Source organism: Salmo salar, unplaced genomic scaffold (assembly GCF_905237065.1).
Source record: "Salmo salar unplaced genomic scaffold, Ssal_v3.1, whole genome shotgun sequence".
Lineage (NCBI taxonomy): Eukaryota > Metazoa > Chordata > Actinopteri > Salmoniformes > Salmonidae > Salmo > Salmo salar.
In genome coordinates, this window is record NW_025548416.1 from 1 (window position 1) to 16,901 (window position 16,901).

Consider the following 16,901-nt stretch of genomic DNA (forward strand, 5'->3'; position numbering starts at 1 on the left):
AACCACAAAGCACTACTGCTGTTAGAATAACAGAATCACTGTCATCATCTGTCCTCACCACTGTGTTTTCCTCTCTGCTGTTTACAGCTGAAGACTCAGTCAGACTGGTGAATGGGACCACTTCCTGTTCTGGTACAGTGGAAGTCTTCTACGAAGGAGAGTGGTTGGGTCTATGTACTGGGTGGTGGGACATGATGAGAGAGGTTAAGGTTGCATGTAGAGATCTGAACTGTGGGAATCCTGTAGCTGCATCTAGAGGACCTCTGGTTGAAGATGGAAGAAGAGGAATCTCACTATATAGTAGTTGTAGTGGAGATGAGTCTTCTATTAGACAGTGTGTCATCATAGGAGGAGGACCTGGTGACTGTGATGGTGAATATTATCATCATGTGACCTGTTCAGGTAAGAGACTGGTCAAATTGAGAGATTTATTTATACATTTTACAATATTACCATGTATCATGTTTTATGTGTTTTTATTTCATTTAAATAGAGGGAGAGATGTCAGATGTATTTAAACATTATATTTGTGTTTGTCATATTGGTTTATGGGAGATGTTCATGGGCAGATCATTGTAGTTCAGATGGTACTGAAGTGAAGCTGCCTGATGGATGTCCAGCTGTTTATTTTCTATAAAGTGAAGTGAACTTATTCCTGTCTCCTGCCTGCATTATTCCCAACCCTATCCTGAGTGACTAAGAACCCATTTCTACCTCTTACAGTATCAAACATAGCAAACTACAATCTTTTATCCAACATATTTGTGTTTAGTCCTTGACAGTGTCATCAACAAAACTGATTGAATGTTCAACCAAGTCTTTTTCTCCAGAGTCTGTGCGGCTTGTGGATGGAGCTGGTCTCTGCTCTGGGAGAGTGGAGGTGAAGTCCAATCAGTCCTGGGCCTCAGTGTGTGAAGCTGACTTTGACCGGCAGGATGCAGAGGTAGTCTGTGGGGAGCTTGGCTGTGGGGCTCCTGCAGCTCTACAGGGGGGGCTCTATGGAGAAGGTGAGGGTCAGACCTGGGATAAAGAGTTCCAGTGTAAAGGCAAAGAGTCCCTTCTCCTGGACTGTGACACCTCAGACAGAGAAAACAACACCTGTCTACCTGGTAATGCTGTTGGACTCACCTGCTCAGGTAAGAAACAGTTTGTCACTCAATCAACATTGTTTCTCACCTGGAGTGAGGAATATGAGAGACAATATAGGTGTGTTTTAGTGAGAAAATAGTAAGATTACTGTCTCTCTCTTGTCTTTTCTCAGAGCCTGATGATGTGAGGCTGGTGGGAGGAGGCAGTCGCTGTGCTGGTGGAGTGGAGCGGTACGACCAGGGAGAGTGGAGGACTGTGGGAGCTAGAGACTGGGAGGATGTAGCTGCAGTAGTGTGTAGACAGCTGGGTTGTGGCTCCACTGTTTCAGTTCTACCTGGAAACACCACTGGAGGGAATAACATTATCTGTTCTGGGTCTGAGTCTTCACTGAGGGAGTGTGGAAGATCAGATGATCTCTATCCTGGACTCACAGTGATCTGCTCAGGTAATAACAAGATACACTATATGGCCAAAAGTAAGTGGACTTTAGTGGATTCGGCTATTTCACTCATTGCTGACAGGTGTATAAAAAAAAGCCTTGATTCTCCATAGACAAACACAGTCAGTAAAATGTCCTTACTGAAGATGTCAGTGACTTTCAACATGGGAAGTCTAGGAGCAACAACGGCTCAGCCGCGAAGTGTTAGAGAACACAAGCTCCCAGAACGGACCACCGAGTGCTGAACCACGTACAAATAATCCTCTGTTGTAAAACACCCTGCTGAGTTCCACATACTTTAGTCCATGTATTAAATCTCCTTCCTGGACTCACAGTGATCTGCTCAGGAAATATCAACATATTATAATTATATTCAACTGATTTCCTTCATTCATACAACTTCCTCTGCACCTCTCATGATGACTGTTTAGCTTGTCAGTCTGCTTTACTAAATAGATCACTTAGCCAAGTAGGAATCAAATGCAACTTAAATATCCCAGAATGCTTTGTATTTGAGTGTTATCTCAGTGAACGTCTCTACTCACTACCACTGTCACATGTCATGTTATTGTCATATCTAAATGAGGAAAGTAGTTGAGGAGCTACGTTTTCTTTATCTCTCCTCTTGTTCCAGATGTCCTGCTTAAGCCTGATATCAACATATGTTGTCTCAGTGACTGTAGGCCCACTACTCATGTTGCCCTGTGAGGGAGGGTGGCTAGCACTGTTACATGCTGATGTTATTGTCATATCTATAGGAAACTAGTTGAAGAGGTTTTTCTTGTTCTCTGTTATTGTTACAGATCTCCTGGTCCAGCCTGATATCTCCCTGACTGACTCAATGGGAGGGGTCACCAGAGGCCACCAGGGGCCCGAGGTGTTCAGGGGCTACAGCTTCACCATCACCTGCTCCACTCAGCCACAGTACCCAGGAGGCTCCTTCCTCCTCACGTTCACCGGCTCCAACAGAACCCAGACCCAGCCAGCTGTCAATCACTCTGCTGCCTTCCTCTTCCCTGCTGCAGATGACTCCCACCAAGGGAACTACAGATGTGTTTATGACAATTATGTTTTCTCTCATGACTTCTCCTCTGAGAGTGAGCTCCTCTCCCTCACCATCACAGGTAACTGAACATGAACCAGACTTATAACTTTGTCATTGACAGATTTCCCACAGATCTATCTGATGATGATCAGTCCCCTCATCAAATGTGTTTCTGTTTGCAGCCTCTCCTCTGCCAGCCTTCATCATCAGACACGTTGTAGTGCTGCTGATCCTACTGACAGCCATCACCACCTCCTACCTGTACTACAAGGTAAAGACATTTACTCAGACGTTACAGGTCATTTAAACTAGAGGGAGAGGGTGAGGGGGAGAGGGAGGGAGAGAGAATGGAGATACTAGAGAGTAAATATCTGACTGTTGGTGCTGTGTCTCCCTAGCCCACCAGGAGGCAGAAGAGAGTGAACAGGGTGAGCAGCATGGATCTTTATGTCAATGCCATGGAGATGGTCTCTCTGAGCTCCAGAGCTGAAGCTGGACCGGGAGAGGAGAGAGCAGCCCTGGGGACGGAGTAGGAGTAGAATGAAGCTGACCCTACATGCTGATCTTAGGTCAGTTTTGTGTTTTAAATGGATGGTCAGCAGTGGACTGGTGTTTAAAATGTGGTGACAAACCTGAAGTGGTTCTAATTTTAATAACAAGTTCAGAATTAGTTTATCTTTCTAGGACCTTGGAAGAAATCTAAAAGGAGTGACTGCAACCACCATTATTCCTTTTAGTTTGGTTTTTACCACCAGAGAAACATGGGGTTCTGGGTAACATGGGGTTCTGGGTAACATGGGGTTCTGGGTAACATGGGGTTCTGGGTAACATGGGGTTCTGGGTAACATGGGGTTCTGGGTAACATGGGGTTTGGGTAACATGGGGTTCTGGGTAACATGGGGTTGTGGGTAACATGGGGTTCTGGGTAACATGGGGTTCTGGGTAACATGGGGTTCTGGGTAACATGGGGTTCTGGGTAACATGGGGTTCTGGGTAACATGGGGTTCTGGGTAACATGGGGTTCTCGGTAACATGGGGTTCTGGGTAACATGGGGTTCTGGGTAACATGGGGTTCTGGGTAACATGGGGTTCTGGGTAACATGGCGTTTTGGGTAACATGGGGTTTTGGGTAACATGGGGTTCTGGGTAACATGGGGTTCTGGGTAACATGGGGTTTGGATTATTTTAAGAGAGTAGCTCAATTACGTCTGTTTTGTGTTCCAGAATAAATTGAAGTTTTGAATGTATTGATTTTTGCTTTTGTCTTAGATTCTTATTTAGTGTCTTAGATTCTTTATCTTATTTAGTGTCTCTTAGATTCTTTATCTTATTTAGTGTCTCTTAGATTCTTTATCTTATTTAGTGTCTCTTAGATTCTTTATCTTATTTAGTGTCTCTTAGATTCTATATCTTATTTAGTGTCTCTTAGATTCTTTATCTTATTTAGTGTCTCTTAGATTCTTTATCTTATTTAGTGTCTTAGATTCTTTATCTTATTTAGTGTCTCTTAGATTCTTTATCTTATTTAGTGTCTCTTAGATTCTTTATCTTATTTAGTGTCTCTTAGATTCTTTATCTTATTTAGTGTCTCTTAGATTCTTTATCTTATTTAGTGTCTCTTAGATTCTTTATCTTATTTAGTGTCTCTTAGATTCTTTATCTTATTTAGTGTCTCTTAGATTCTTTATCTTATTTAGTGTCTCTTAGATTCTTTATCTTATTTAGTGTCTCTTAGATTCTTTATCTTATTTAGTGTCTCTTAGATTCTTTATCTTATTTAGTGTCTCTTAGATTCTTTATCTTATTTAGTGTCTCTTAGATTCTTTATCTTATTTAGTGTCTCTTAGATTCTTTATCTTATTTAGTGTCTTAGATTCTTTATCTTATTTAGTGTCTCTTAGATTCTTTATCTTATTTAGTGTCTCTTAGATTCTTTATCTTATTTAGTGTCTCTTAGATTCTTTATCTTATTTAGTGTCTCTTAGATTCTTTATCTTATTTAGTGTCTCTTAGATTCTTTATCTTATTTAGTGTCTCTTAGATTCTTTATCTTATTTAGTGTCTCTTAGATTCTTTATCTTATTTAGTGTCTCTTAGATTCTTTATCTTATTTAGTGTCTATTAGATTCTTTATCTTATTTAGTGTCTCTTAGATTCTTTATCTTATTTAGTGTCTCTTAGATTCTTTATCTTATTTAGTGTCTCTTAGATTCTTTATCTTATTTAGTGTCTCTTAGATTCTTTATCTTATTTAGTGTCTCTTAGATTCTTTATCTTATTTAGTGTCTCTTAGATTCTTTATCTTATTTAGTGTCTCTTAGATTCTTTATCTTATTTAGTGTCTCTTAGATTCTTTATCTTATTTAGTGTCTCTTAGATTCTTTATCTTATTTAGTGTCTCTTAGATTCTTTATCTTATTTAGTGTCTCTTAGATTCTTTATCTTATTTAGTGTCTCTTAGATTCTTTATCTTATTTAGTGTCTCTTAGATTCTTTATCTTATTTAGTGTCTCTTAGATTCTTTATCTTATTTAGTGTCTCTTAGATTCTTTATCTTATTTAGTGTCTCTTAGATTCTTTATCTTATTTAGTGTCTCTTAGATTCTTTATCTTGAAGTGTTTCCATTATTAGTCCATGTATTATTATAATCATCTGTTCATTCTTTGTATTTTGAAACATTTTTTAATTAAGGGGTTTGTTGTTGTTGTTTAGCCCTGTTATTGATTATGATATATCATTGTTATGATGTTAGTAGTATAGAGATAATGATGTTATTTTCTTATGAAGGTGTTCCTAATGATTTGTCCACTCAGTGTATAGTTGATGTGAGTTCAGATGATGTAGCTGTTATGTTATTTACTATTTCCAGATAAAGACCTGTTGTTCTCTAAACTGCCATGTAATCACTCAATGCTTTTAATAAACTGACAGGCTGTCAGTCTTGTGTGATTTCCCCTCCAGTTTTTTATTTCCCAGTGGTCAAGGGGTTATTGATCATTAGTGATTCCATCAGTGACACCAGACATCAGCTCAGCACCTTGACCCTTAGTGACCTCTCCCCAGACAAACAGACAGACAGACAGACAGACAGACAGACAACAGACAGACAGACAGACAGACAGACATGACTGCCATTGTTACAACACTACACACACATACACACACTCCCATTGTTACAACACTACACACACACACACACACACACACACACACACACACACACACACACACACACACACACACACACACACACACACACACACTTAGTCCCATTGTTACAACACTACACCCACACACACACTCCCATTGTTAGAAACCTACACACACACACACTCCCATTGTTACAACACTACACACACACACACACACACACACACACACACACACACACACACACACACACACACATATTCCCATTGTTACAACACTACACACACACACACACACACACACACACACACACACACACACACACACTTAGTCCCATTGTTACAACACTACACACACACACTCCCATTTTTACAACACTGCAAACAAAGAATACAGAATACATGTTGGGAATATACTGTATATATATACTGTATATACTAGACCTATATAGTGCACCACCAGAACCCTGTGAGGCCTGGTCAAAAGTAGTGCACTACAATGGGCCCAGCGTCTTCCGGGTTTGGCCGGTGTAGGCCGTCATTGTAAATAAGATTTTGTTCTTAACTGACTCGCCTAATTAAATAAAGGTTAAATAAAATAAAATAAAAATAAATGGGAAAAGGGTTCCATTTGTGACATATTTTGTCTTCCTGTCATACAGTTAAATGGCCACTAGATGTCAGTGTTCAGCCAGTCTGGACCAGGGTGGCAGCAGAGAACTAACACTGATGAACCAGGCCTATGATGTAAAACAGTCCTTTATCAAGGTTATGATCCATTCATATCTAGTTCTGTATTCATGAAGAGTTTCAGAGTAGGAGTGCTGATCTAGGACCAGTTCAGTCTGTTAGATCATAATGAATAAGAGAGGAGGCTGATCTAGGACCAGTTCAGTCTGTTAGATCATAATGAATAAGAGAGGAGTGCTGATCTAGGACCAGTTCAGTCTGTTAGATCATAATGAATAACAGAGGAGGGCTGATCTAGGACCAGTTCAGTCTGTTAGATCATAATGAATAAGAGAGGAGTGCTGATCTAGGACCAGTTCAGTCTGTTAGATCATAATGAATAAGATGCATTGACAGGGGAGGGAACTGACCAACCAGATCAGCACTCTGATGCTTGTTGAACACAGGGCACTGACTCTATATCAGTGGAGGAAACTTCTCCCTATTTCATACTGAAAGTTATGTGATGCTCAATGTGAGTTGTTCATTGAATGCAGATTTTTACATCTTAATAGATGCCATTTAACAGACACTTCAGCCAAAGCAACTAAGAGTCATGCATTTTACCTTCAGGTTGGTATCAGGAACTGAACCCACAATCCTGGCATTGTAAGCACCATGCAGTACCATCTGAGATACAGAGAACCAGCTATACACTGTTACACAATACACACATTAGTTTATACCATCTGAGATACAGAGAACCAGCTATACACTGTTACACAATACACACATTAGTTTATACCATCTGAGATACAGAGAACCAGCTATAAACTGTTACACAATACACACATTAGTTTATACCATCTGAGATACAGAGAACCAGCTATACACTGTTACACAATACACACATTAGTTTATACCATCTGAGATACAGAGAACCAGCTATAAACTGTTACACAATACACACATTAGTTTATACCATCTGAGATACAGAGAACCAGCTATACACTGTTACACAATACACACATTAGTTTATACCATCTGAGATACAGAGAACCAGCTATAAACTGTTACACAATACACACATTAGTTTATACCATCTGAGATACAGAGAACCAGCTATAAACTGTTACACAATACACACATTAGTTTATACCATCTGAGATACAGAGAACCAGCTATAAACTGTTACACAATACACACATTAGTTTATACCATCTGAGATACAGAGAACCAGCTATACACTGTTACACAATACACACATTAGTTTATACCATCTGAGATACAGAGAACCAGCTATACACTGTTACACAATACACACATTAGTTTATACCATCTGAGATACAGAGAACCAGCTATACACTGTTACACAATACACACATTAGTTTATACCATCTGAGATACAGAGAACCAGCTATACACTGTTACACAATACACACATTAGTTTATACCATCTGAGATACAGAGAACCAGCTATAAACTGTTACACAATACACACATTAGTTTATACCATCTGAGATACAGAGAACCAGCTATACACTGTTACACAATACACACATTAGTTTATACCATCTGAGATACAGAGAACCAGCTATACACTGTTACACAATACACACATTAGTTTATACCATCTGAGATACAGAGAACCAGCTATACACTGTTACACAATACACACATTAGTTTATACCATCTGAGATACAGAGAACCAGCTATACACTGTTACACAATACACACATTAGTTTATACCATCTGAGATACAGAGAACCAGCTATACACTGTTACACAATACACACATTAGTTTATACCATCTGAGATACAGAGAACCAGCTATAAACTGTTACACAATACACACATTAGTTTATACCATCTGAGATACAGAGAACCAGCTATAAACTGTTACACAATACACACATTAGTTTATACCATCTGAGATACAGAGAACCAGCTATACACTGTTACACAATACACACATTAGTTTATACCATCTGAGATACAGAGAACCAGCTATACGCTGTTACACAATACACACATTAGTTTATACCATCTGAGATACAGAGAACCAGCTATAAACTGTTACACAATACACACATTAGTTTATACCATCTGAGATACAGAGAACCAGCTATACACTGTTACACAATACACACATTAGTTTATACCATCTGAGATACAGAGAACCAGCTATACACTGTTACACAATACACACATTAGTTTATACCATCTGAGATACAGAGAACCAGCTATAAACTGTTACACAATACACACATTAGTTTATACCATCTGAGATACAGAGAACCAGCTATAAACTGTTACACAATACACACATTAGTTTATACCATCTGAGATACAGAGAACCAGCTATAAACTGTTACACAATACACACATTAGTTTATACCATCTGAGATACAGAGAACCAGCTATACACTGTTACACAATACACACATTAGTTTATACCATCTGAGATACAGAGAACCAGCTATACACTGTTACACAATACACACATTAGTTTATACCATCTGAGATACAGAGAACCAGCTATACACTGTTACACAATACACACATTAGTTTATACCATCTGAGATACAGAGAACCAGCTATACACTGTTACACAATACACACATTAGTTTATACCATCTGAGATACAGAGAACCAGCTATACGCTGTTACACAATACACACATTAGTTTATACCATCTGAGATACAGAGAACCAGCTATAAACTGTTACACAATACACACATTAGTTTATACCATCTGAGATACAGAGAACCAGCTATAAACTGTTACACAATACACACATTAGTTTATACCATCTGAGATACAGAGAACCAGCTATACGCTGTTACACAATACACACATTAGTTTATACCATCTGAGATACAGAGAACCAGCTATAAACTGTTACACAATACACACATTAGTTTATACCATCTGAGATACAGAGAACCAGCTATAAACTGTTACACAATACACACATTAGTTTATACCATCTGAGATACAGAGAACCAGCTATACACTGTTACACAATACACACATTAGTTTATACCATCTGAGATACAGAGAACCAGCTATACACTGTTACACAATACACACATTAGTTTATACCATCTGAGATACAGAGAACCAGCTATAAACTGTTACACAATACACACATTAGTTTATACCATCTGAGATAACAGAGAACCAGCTATACACTGTTAAGAGTCATGCATTTTACCTTCAGGTGGTATCAGGAACTGAACCCACAATCTGGCATTGTAAGCACCATGCAGTACCATCTGAGATACAGAGAACCAGCTATACACTGTTACACAATACACACATTAGTTGATACCATCTGAGATACAGAGAACCAGCTATACACTGTTACACAATACACACATTAGTTTATACCATCTGAGATACAGAGAACCAGCTATACACTGTTACACAATACACACATTAGTTTATACCATCTGAGATACAGAGAACCAGCTATAAACTGTTACACAATACACACATTAGTTTATACCATCTGAGATACAGAGAACCAGCTATAAACTGTTACACAATACACACATTAGTTTATACCATCTGAGATACAGAGAACCAGCTATAAACTGTTACACAATACACACATTAGTTTTACCATCTGAGATACAGAGAACCAGCTATAAACTGTTACACAATACACACATTAGTTTATACCATCTGAGATACAGAGAACCAGCTATAAACTGTTACACAATACACACATTAGTTTATACCATCTGAGATACAGAGAACCAGCTATAAACTGTTACACAATACACACATTAGTTTTACCATCTGAGATACAGAGAACCAGCTATAAACTGTTACACAATACACACATTAGTTTTACCATCTGAGATACAGAGAACCAGCTATAAACTGTTACACAATACACACATTAGTTTTACCATCTGAGATACAGAGAACCAGCTATAAACTGTTACACAATACACACATTAGTTTTACCATCTGAGATACAGAGAACCAGCTATACACTGTTACACAATACACACATTAGTTTTACCATCTGAGATACAGAGAACCAGCTATAAACTGTTACACAATACACACATTAGTTTTACCATCTGAGATACAGAGAACCAGCTATAAACTGTTACACAATACACACATTAGTTTTTACCAACTTGTGTGACCAGACTAAAAAGAGAATTAATGTAATTCTAATGCCACTATAGTGGAGAGAATATCAACTAAATGTAGTACTGTATCTTTACATAGTTCACATGGAGAGAATATCAACTAAATGTAGTACTGTATCTTTACATAGTTCACATGGAGAGAATATCAACTAAATGTAGTACTGTATCTTTATATAGTTCACATGGAGAGAATATCAACTAAATGTAGTACTGTATCTTTATATAGTTCACATGGAGAGAATATCAACTAAATGTAGTACTGTGTCTTTATATAGTTCACATGGAGAGAATATCAACTAAATGTAGTACTGTATCTTTATATAGTTCACATGGAGAGAATATCAACTAAATGTAGTACTGTATCTTTATATAGTTCACATGGAGAGAATATCAACTAAATGTAGTACTGTATCTTTATATAGTTCACATGGTGAGAATATCAACTAAATGTAGTACTGTATCTTTATATAGTTCACATGGAGAGAATATCAACTAAATGTAGTACTGTATCTTTATATAGTTCACATGGTGAAGAGACTTGCAGGACAACAGGCCCAGGTATCCTGCCAGCTAGTGGAAACCTGTTGTCTTTTCCAATATCACACTGGCCAGAATCCTCAGGGTCCATCCCTGACTATAACCAATCTGTGTTGTCATGTAAAACTACTGTCCTGGCCTTTATAATGAGCAGCCTCTTCTCCTACAAGCAGCCAGCATCTGTTTCTCCAACACGTGAGGGTGTTCCACCCCTCCACCCCCTGCCTGTCCCCTGTCAGAAAACTGTCAGAAACCGTTTCAGGGAAGCTCATCTGCCTGCTCGTCATCCTCACCATGGTCTTGACCTGACTGCAGTTTGGCGTCGTAACCGACTTCAGTGGTAAATGCTCACCTTCCATGTCCACTGGAGAAGTGTTCTCTTCATGGATGAATCCCGACTTCAACTGTACCGGGCAGATGGCAGACAGCGTGAATGGTGTTGGTGGCGGTGGGGTTGTGGTGCCAACCAACACGATAGTATTGTCGTGCCATTCATCCACCACCGTCACCTCGTGTTTCAGCATGATAATGCATGACCCCATGTCTCAATAGTCTGTACACAATTCCTGGAAGTTGAAAATATCCCAGTTCTTCCATGGAGAGAAAGAGAGAGAGAGAGAGAGAGAGAGAGAGAGAGAGAGAGAGGCAGAGACAGAGAGGAGGAGTAGTTTTACCTTGAAGAATGGGCAAACATCCCAGTGGCTGGATGTGCCAAGCTTATAGAAACATACCCCAAGAGACTTGCAGCTGTAATTGCTGCAAAAGGTGTCTCTACAATGTATTGACTTTGGGGGGTGAATAGTTTTGCACGCTCAAGTTTTCTGTTTTTTTGTCTTATTTCTTGTTTGTTTCTTAATAAAAATATTTTGCAACTTCCAAGTGGTAGGCATGTTGTGTAAATCAAATGATACAACCCCCCAAAACATCAATTTTAATTCCAGGTTGTAATGCAACAAAATAGGAAAAATGCCAAGGGGATGAATACTTTTGCAAGGCACTGTAAGCCATACAACTTTACAACCGGTCTAATTTCTGCCAAACAAAATGTTAAACATGGCGATGTTGCTCTCATGGTCTCAATAAAGGTGTTCAATAATTAGTTACATGTCATGATTTATGCACTTCTTCATTCTGTTACAGTTCACCCCAAACACTGTTACAACTAACCCAGAACATGGGGTTTATTGTAACACATTGTAACACTCCTTGTAGTTAAGACAACACCAAGCATTTCCAGTCTGATCTACATACATAATAACCACCTCCATTTGGAAAGGACAGATGGAGGTTGTTTGTATCGAGGTGAAAGTGTAACAACCATCCCCGGTCTCCCCTAAACCTCCACTACAGTACTAAGATATGTATCAGTGGGGATTAAGAAGTGACTATACGCAATGCCCACTGAAAAACATGTGGTTAAACAGAGTATACCTGAGTATACCTTCCACTACACCACTGGTGTAGGCTACATTTAAAGAAATATACTTTTAATAAAATACAAATATATGTTATTGGAATTAGTAAATATAGTCTCAAAACTTAAATGTGTCTCTTGTGCAGGGCAACGTGTTTAATACAGAGTACTGATGACTCCTTACTCAACCCTCTCCATTCACTGTAATGTAATACACAGTATATGGGAAACTGATTGGCTGGTAGAGAGACAGCTTTTCTACCTGTCTCAGCTAAGGTGGGATGGAAATACTCAGTAGGGTCTCTACTAACCAGATATGGTTAGTTTTGGAGTAGAGACCGGTAGGAGCACCCGATTCAGCTGCCCTGCGAGCGGGAAAAGCCATACTGTTGCCATTTTGAAGCATTTCATGTGTCTGAATGTACAAACTGCCTCCCTGTTGGACCAGAGAGCAAATCAAGTGCACTATAGTTTCACCGCTGGCCAATGGGATGGCTCAGATTACCGTAACGGCATAAAACAAAGGTTTAAAACCAGGACAAGGGGAAACTGTCAACAATACAGCAAATAGCTGCTGTTTTTATGAGGAAGTTCATGTTCAAGGTAGCCTAGTGGTTAAAGCATAGGACTATTAACTGAAAGGTTGCAAGATCAAATCCCTGAGCTGACAAGGTAAAAATCTGTCGTTCTTCCCCTGAACAAGGCAGTTAGCCCACTGTTCCTAGGCTGTCATTGAAAATAAGATTTTGTTCTTATCTGACTTGCCTAGTTAAATAAAGGTTAAAAAAACCTACTCAGTCAACAGTTTTAGAAGCCATAAAATGAGCGTTCTTCCTATTTCCCCTCAGCGCTACAACAATGAGCAGGAAAGTGTCTCTATAGGCTTCTGACCATCAGATGCAGGCACCATCAGCCCTGTAAAATAAAAATAAAAAGCTAATTATTTAAATGTATGCTCACTCAGCTGTGCCTCACAAGTAATACAACTAATACTGGTGTAATCATATAGCCTACCTCAACTTTAAAATATGGCCTGAACAATGTATTGGCAGAGTAATTCAAGCTAAGCTAATATGTGGTGTGTGGTGTAGAGTAGGTCAGAAGGCTAAACTGGACAACCTTTACTGAAACTTCAGCCTGTATTAAACTGAAACTACCTAATAAAACTATGGTGGAGCCTCAAACACACTTCAGTGCAGGATGTTTATTTACATAGTGATTCAGAAAGAAAACTGTACTGCCACTAAAGTATACATTATGGGGACAGCTAAACAGTGCTTCCCCATCAACAGCTCAATGAAAAAGGTTCCCCCTTGAACTGAGAGGCTCCCCACTGTTCCCCGGGCACCGAAGGGGCTCCGCACCTCTCTGATTCAGAGGGGTTAAATGCAGAAGACACATTTCAGTTGAATGCATTCAGTTGTACAACTGACTAGGTATCCCCCTTTCCCTTTTGCAGGGGAAGCCCCCTCCCATCAGAACATACAAAACTCATTAATTTAGCCATTACAAACATGAAAGACTACATTTCCACTCAGCTAAACATATCATCAATTATCTTAAATTAACCTTTGCAATTGGTTTATCATAATACTATATAGCACAATATAATACATTTGCATAAACCCATCATTACTAACATGGTGTCTTCCAATACAGCCATTCACATGAACGCGCAATTCTGGACAGGCACTACAAAGCCAGCCTGACTGTGGTAGCTCTGGTCCTTGGTGTGGAAAAGGGAGAGGAGGACCGTGTGATGACAGAAGCAGAAATGTCGTTTGAAGTTGAAAGCGCGTCGAGTACAGTTAGCGAGAAAGATGAGTGGACAACAGTGAAGTCCATGAATGGAACAAAAAGGACTAACATGTTGTGTAAAATGAGTCTGATGAATCGTTGCTTGTTGGAGAACGTTCCTCATTGGATATGGATGTTTAGTTGGGAAACCCTTTTGAAGTCAGGAGGATGGTGAAGAAGGTGTTGGGAATTGTGGATGCAGTCATAGTAACCAGGAGTGGTATGGTGTTGATATGGTGTAGTCATAGTAACCAGGAGTGGTATGGTGTTGATATTGTGTAGTCATAGTAACCAGGAGTGGTATGGTGTTGATATGGTGTAGTCATAGTAACCAGGAGTGGAATGGTGTTGATATGGTGTAGTCATAGTAACCAGGAGTGGTATGGTGTTGATATTGTGTAGTCATAGTAACCAGGAGTGGTATGGTGTTGATATTGTGTAGTCATAGTAACCAGGAGTGGTATGGTGTTGATATGGTGTAGTCATAGTAACCAGGAGTGGAATGGTGTTGATATGGTGTAGTCATAGTACCCAGGAGTGGTATGGTGTTGATATGGTGTAGTCATAGTAACCAGGAGTGGTATGGTGTTGATATTGTGTAGTCATAGTAACCAGGAGTGGTATGGTGTTGATATGGCGTAGTCATAGTAACCAGGAGTGGTATGGTGTTGATATGGTGTAGTCATAGTAACCAGGAGTGGTATGGTGTTGATATGGTGTAGTCATAGTAACCAGGAGTGGTATGGTGTAAATATTGTGTAGTCATAGTAACCAGGAGTGGTATGGTGTTGATATTGTGTAGTCATAGTAACCAGGAGTGGTATGGTGTTGATATTGTGTAGTCATAGTAACCAGGAGTGGAATGGTGTTGATATTGTGTAGTCATAGTAACCAGGAGTGGTATGGTGTTGATATGGTGTAGTCATAGTAACCAGGAGTGGTATGGTGTTGATATTGTGTAGTCATAGTAACCAGGAGTGGTATGGTGTTGATATTGTGTAGTCATAGTAACCAGGAGTGGTATGGTGTTGATATGGCGTAGTCATAGTAACCAGGAGTGGTATGGTGTAAATATTGTGTATATATAAAAAGCAAAAGGAACATGCATTGTGGCTCGTGAGTTTATCGACACATGAAGTGAACAGTTTGATATTCGGAGCAGCCACCGGTAAAAGGTGTTTCTCTGGCGTCCCGTTGGACATTGATGATTAATATCTGAGACATTAAATTCCAGGAGTAGTTAATGTACGTCTCTTGACCCGTATGGAGAATGTAGCTGTTTATCTGTATTATTGACCCCAATGGTGAATGTAGCTGTTTATCTGTATTATTGACCCCTATGGAGAATGTAGCTGTTTATCTGTATTATTGACCCATCTGGAGAATGTAGCTGTTTATCTGTATTATTGACCTCTATGGAGAATGTAGCTGTTTATCTGTATTATTGACCCCTATGGAGAATGTAGCTGTTTATCTGTATTATTGACCCCTATGGAGAATGTAGCTGTTTATCTGTATTATTGACCCCTATGGAGAATGTAGCTGTTTATCTGTATTATTGACCCTTATGGAGAATGTAGCTGATTATCTGTATTATTGACCTCTATGGAGAATGTAGCTGTTTATCTGTATTATTGACCCATCTGGAGAACGTAGCTGTTTATCTGTATTATTGACCTCTATGGAGAATGTAGCTGTTTATCTGTATTATTGACCCCTATGGAGAATGTAGCTGTTTATCTGTATTATTGACCCCTATGGAGAATGTAGCTGTTTATCTGTATTATTGACCCCTATGGAGAATGTAGCTGTTTATCTGTATTATTGACCCTTATGGAGAATGTAGCTGTTTATCTGTATTATTGACCTCTATGGAGAATGTAGCTGTTTATCTGTATTATTGACCCATCTGGAGAATGTAGCTGTTTATCTGTAATATTGACCCTATGGAGAATGTAGCTGTTTATCTGTATTATTGACCCCTATGGAGAATGTAGCTGTTTATCTGTATTATTGACCCTATGGAGAATGTAGCTGTTTATCTGTAATATTGACCCTATGGAGAATGTAGCTGTTTATCTGTATTATTGACCAATCTGGAGAATGTAGCTGTTTATCTGTATTATTGACCCCTATGGAGAATGTAGCTGTTTATCTGTATTATTGACCCCTATGGAGAATGTAGCTGTTTATCTGTATTATTGACCCTTATGGAGAATGTAGCTGTTTATCTGTATTATTGACCTCTATGGAGAATGTAGCTGTTTATCTGTATTATTGACCCCTATGGAGAATGTAGCTGTTTATCTGTATTATTGACCCCTATGGAGAATGTAGCTGTTTATCTGTATTATTGACCCCTATGGAGAATGTAGCTGTTTATCTGTATTATTGACCTCTATGGAGAATGTAGCTGTTTATCTGTATTATTGACCCCTATGGAGAATGTAGCTGTTTATCTGTAATATTGACCCCTATGGAGAATGTAGCTGTTTATCTGTATTATTGACCTCTATGGAGAATGTAGCTGTTTATCTGTAATATTGACCCTATGGAGAATGTAGCTGTTTATCTGTATTATTGACCCC

At 39.0% G+C, this 16,901-nt stretch overlaps 1 protein-coding gene across 1 annotated transcript; it reads left to right on the forward strand.

The window, feature by feature from the left end:
• Positions 1-87: 87 nt before the first annotated feature.
• Positions 88-2,236, forward strand: LOC123733063 (scavenger receptor cysteine-rich type 1 protein M130-like; the record flags this gene model as incomplete). Its single annotated transcript, XM_045712361.1, has 4 exons — positions 88-402; positions 831-1,136; positions 1,262-1,534; positions 2,163-2,236. Coding segments are annotated over 4 exons (968 nt in total), but the record flags the coding sequence as incomplete, so codon positions are not given.
• Between the last annotated feature and the right edge of the window lie 14,665 nt (positions 2,237-16,901).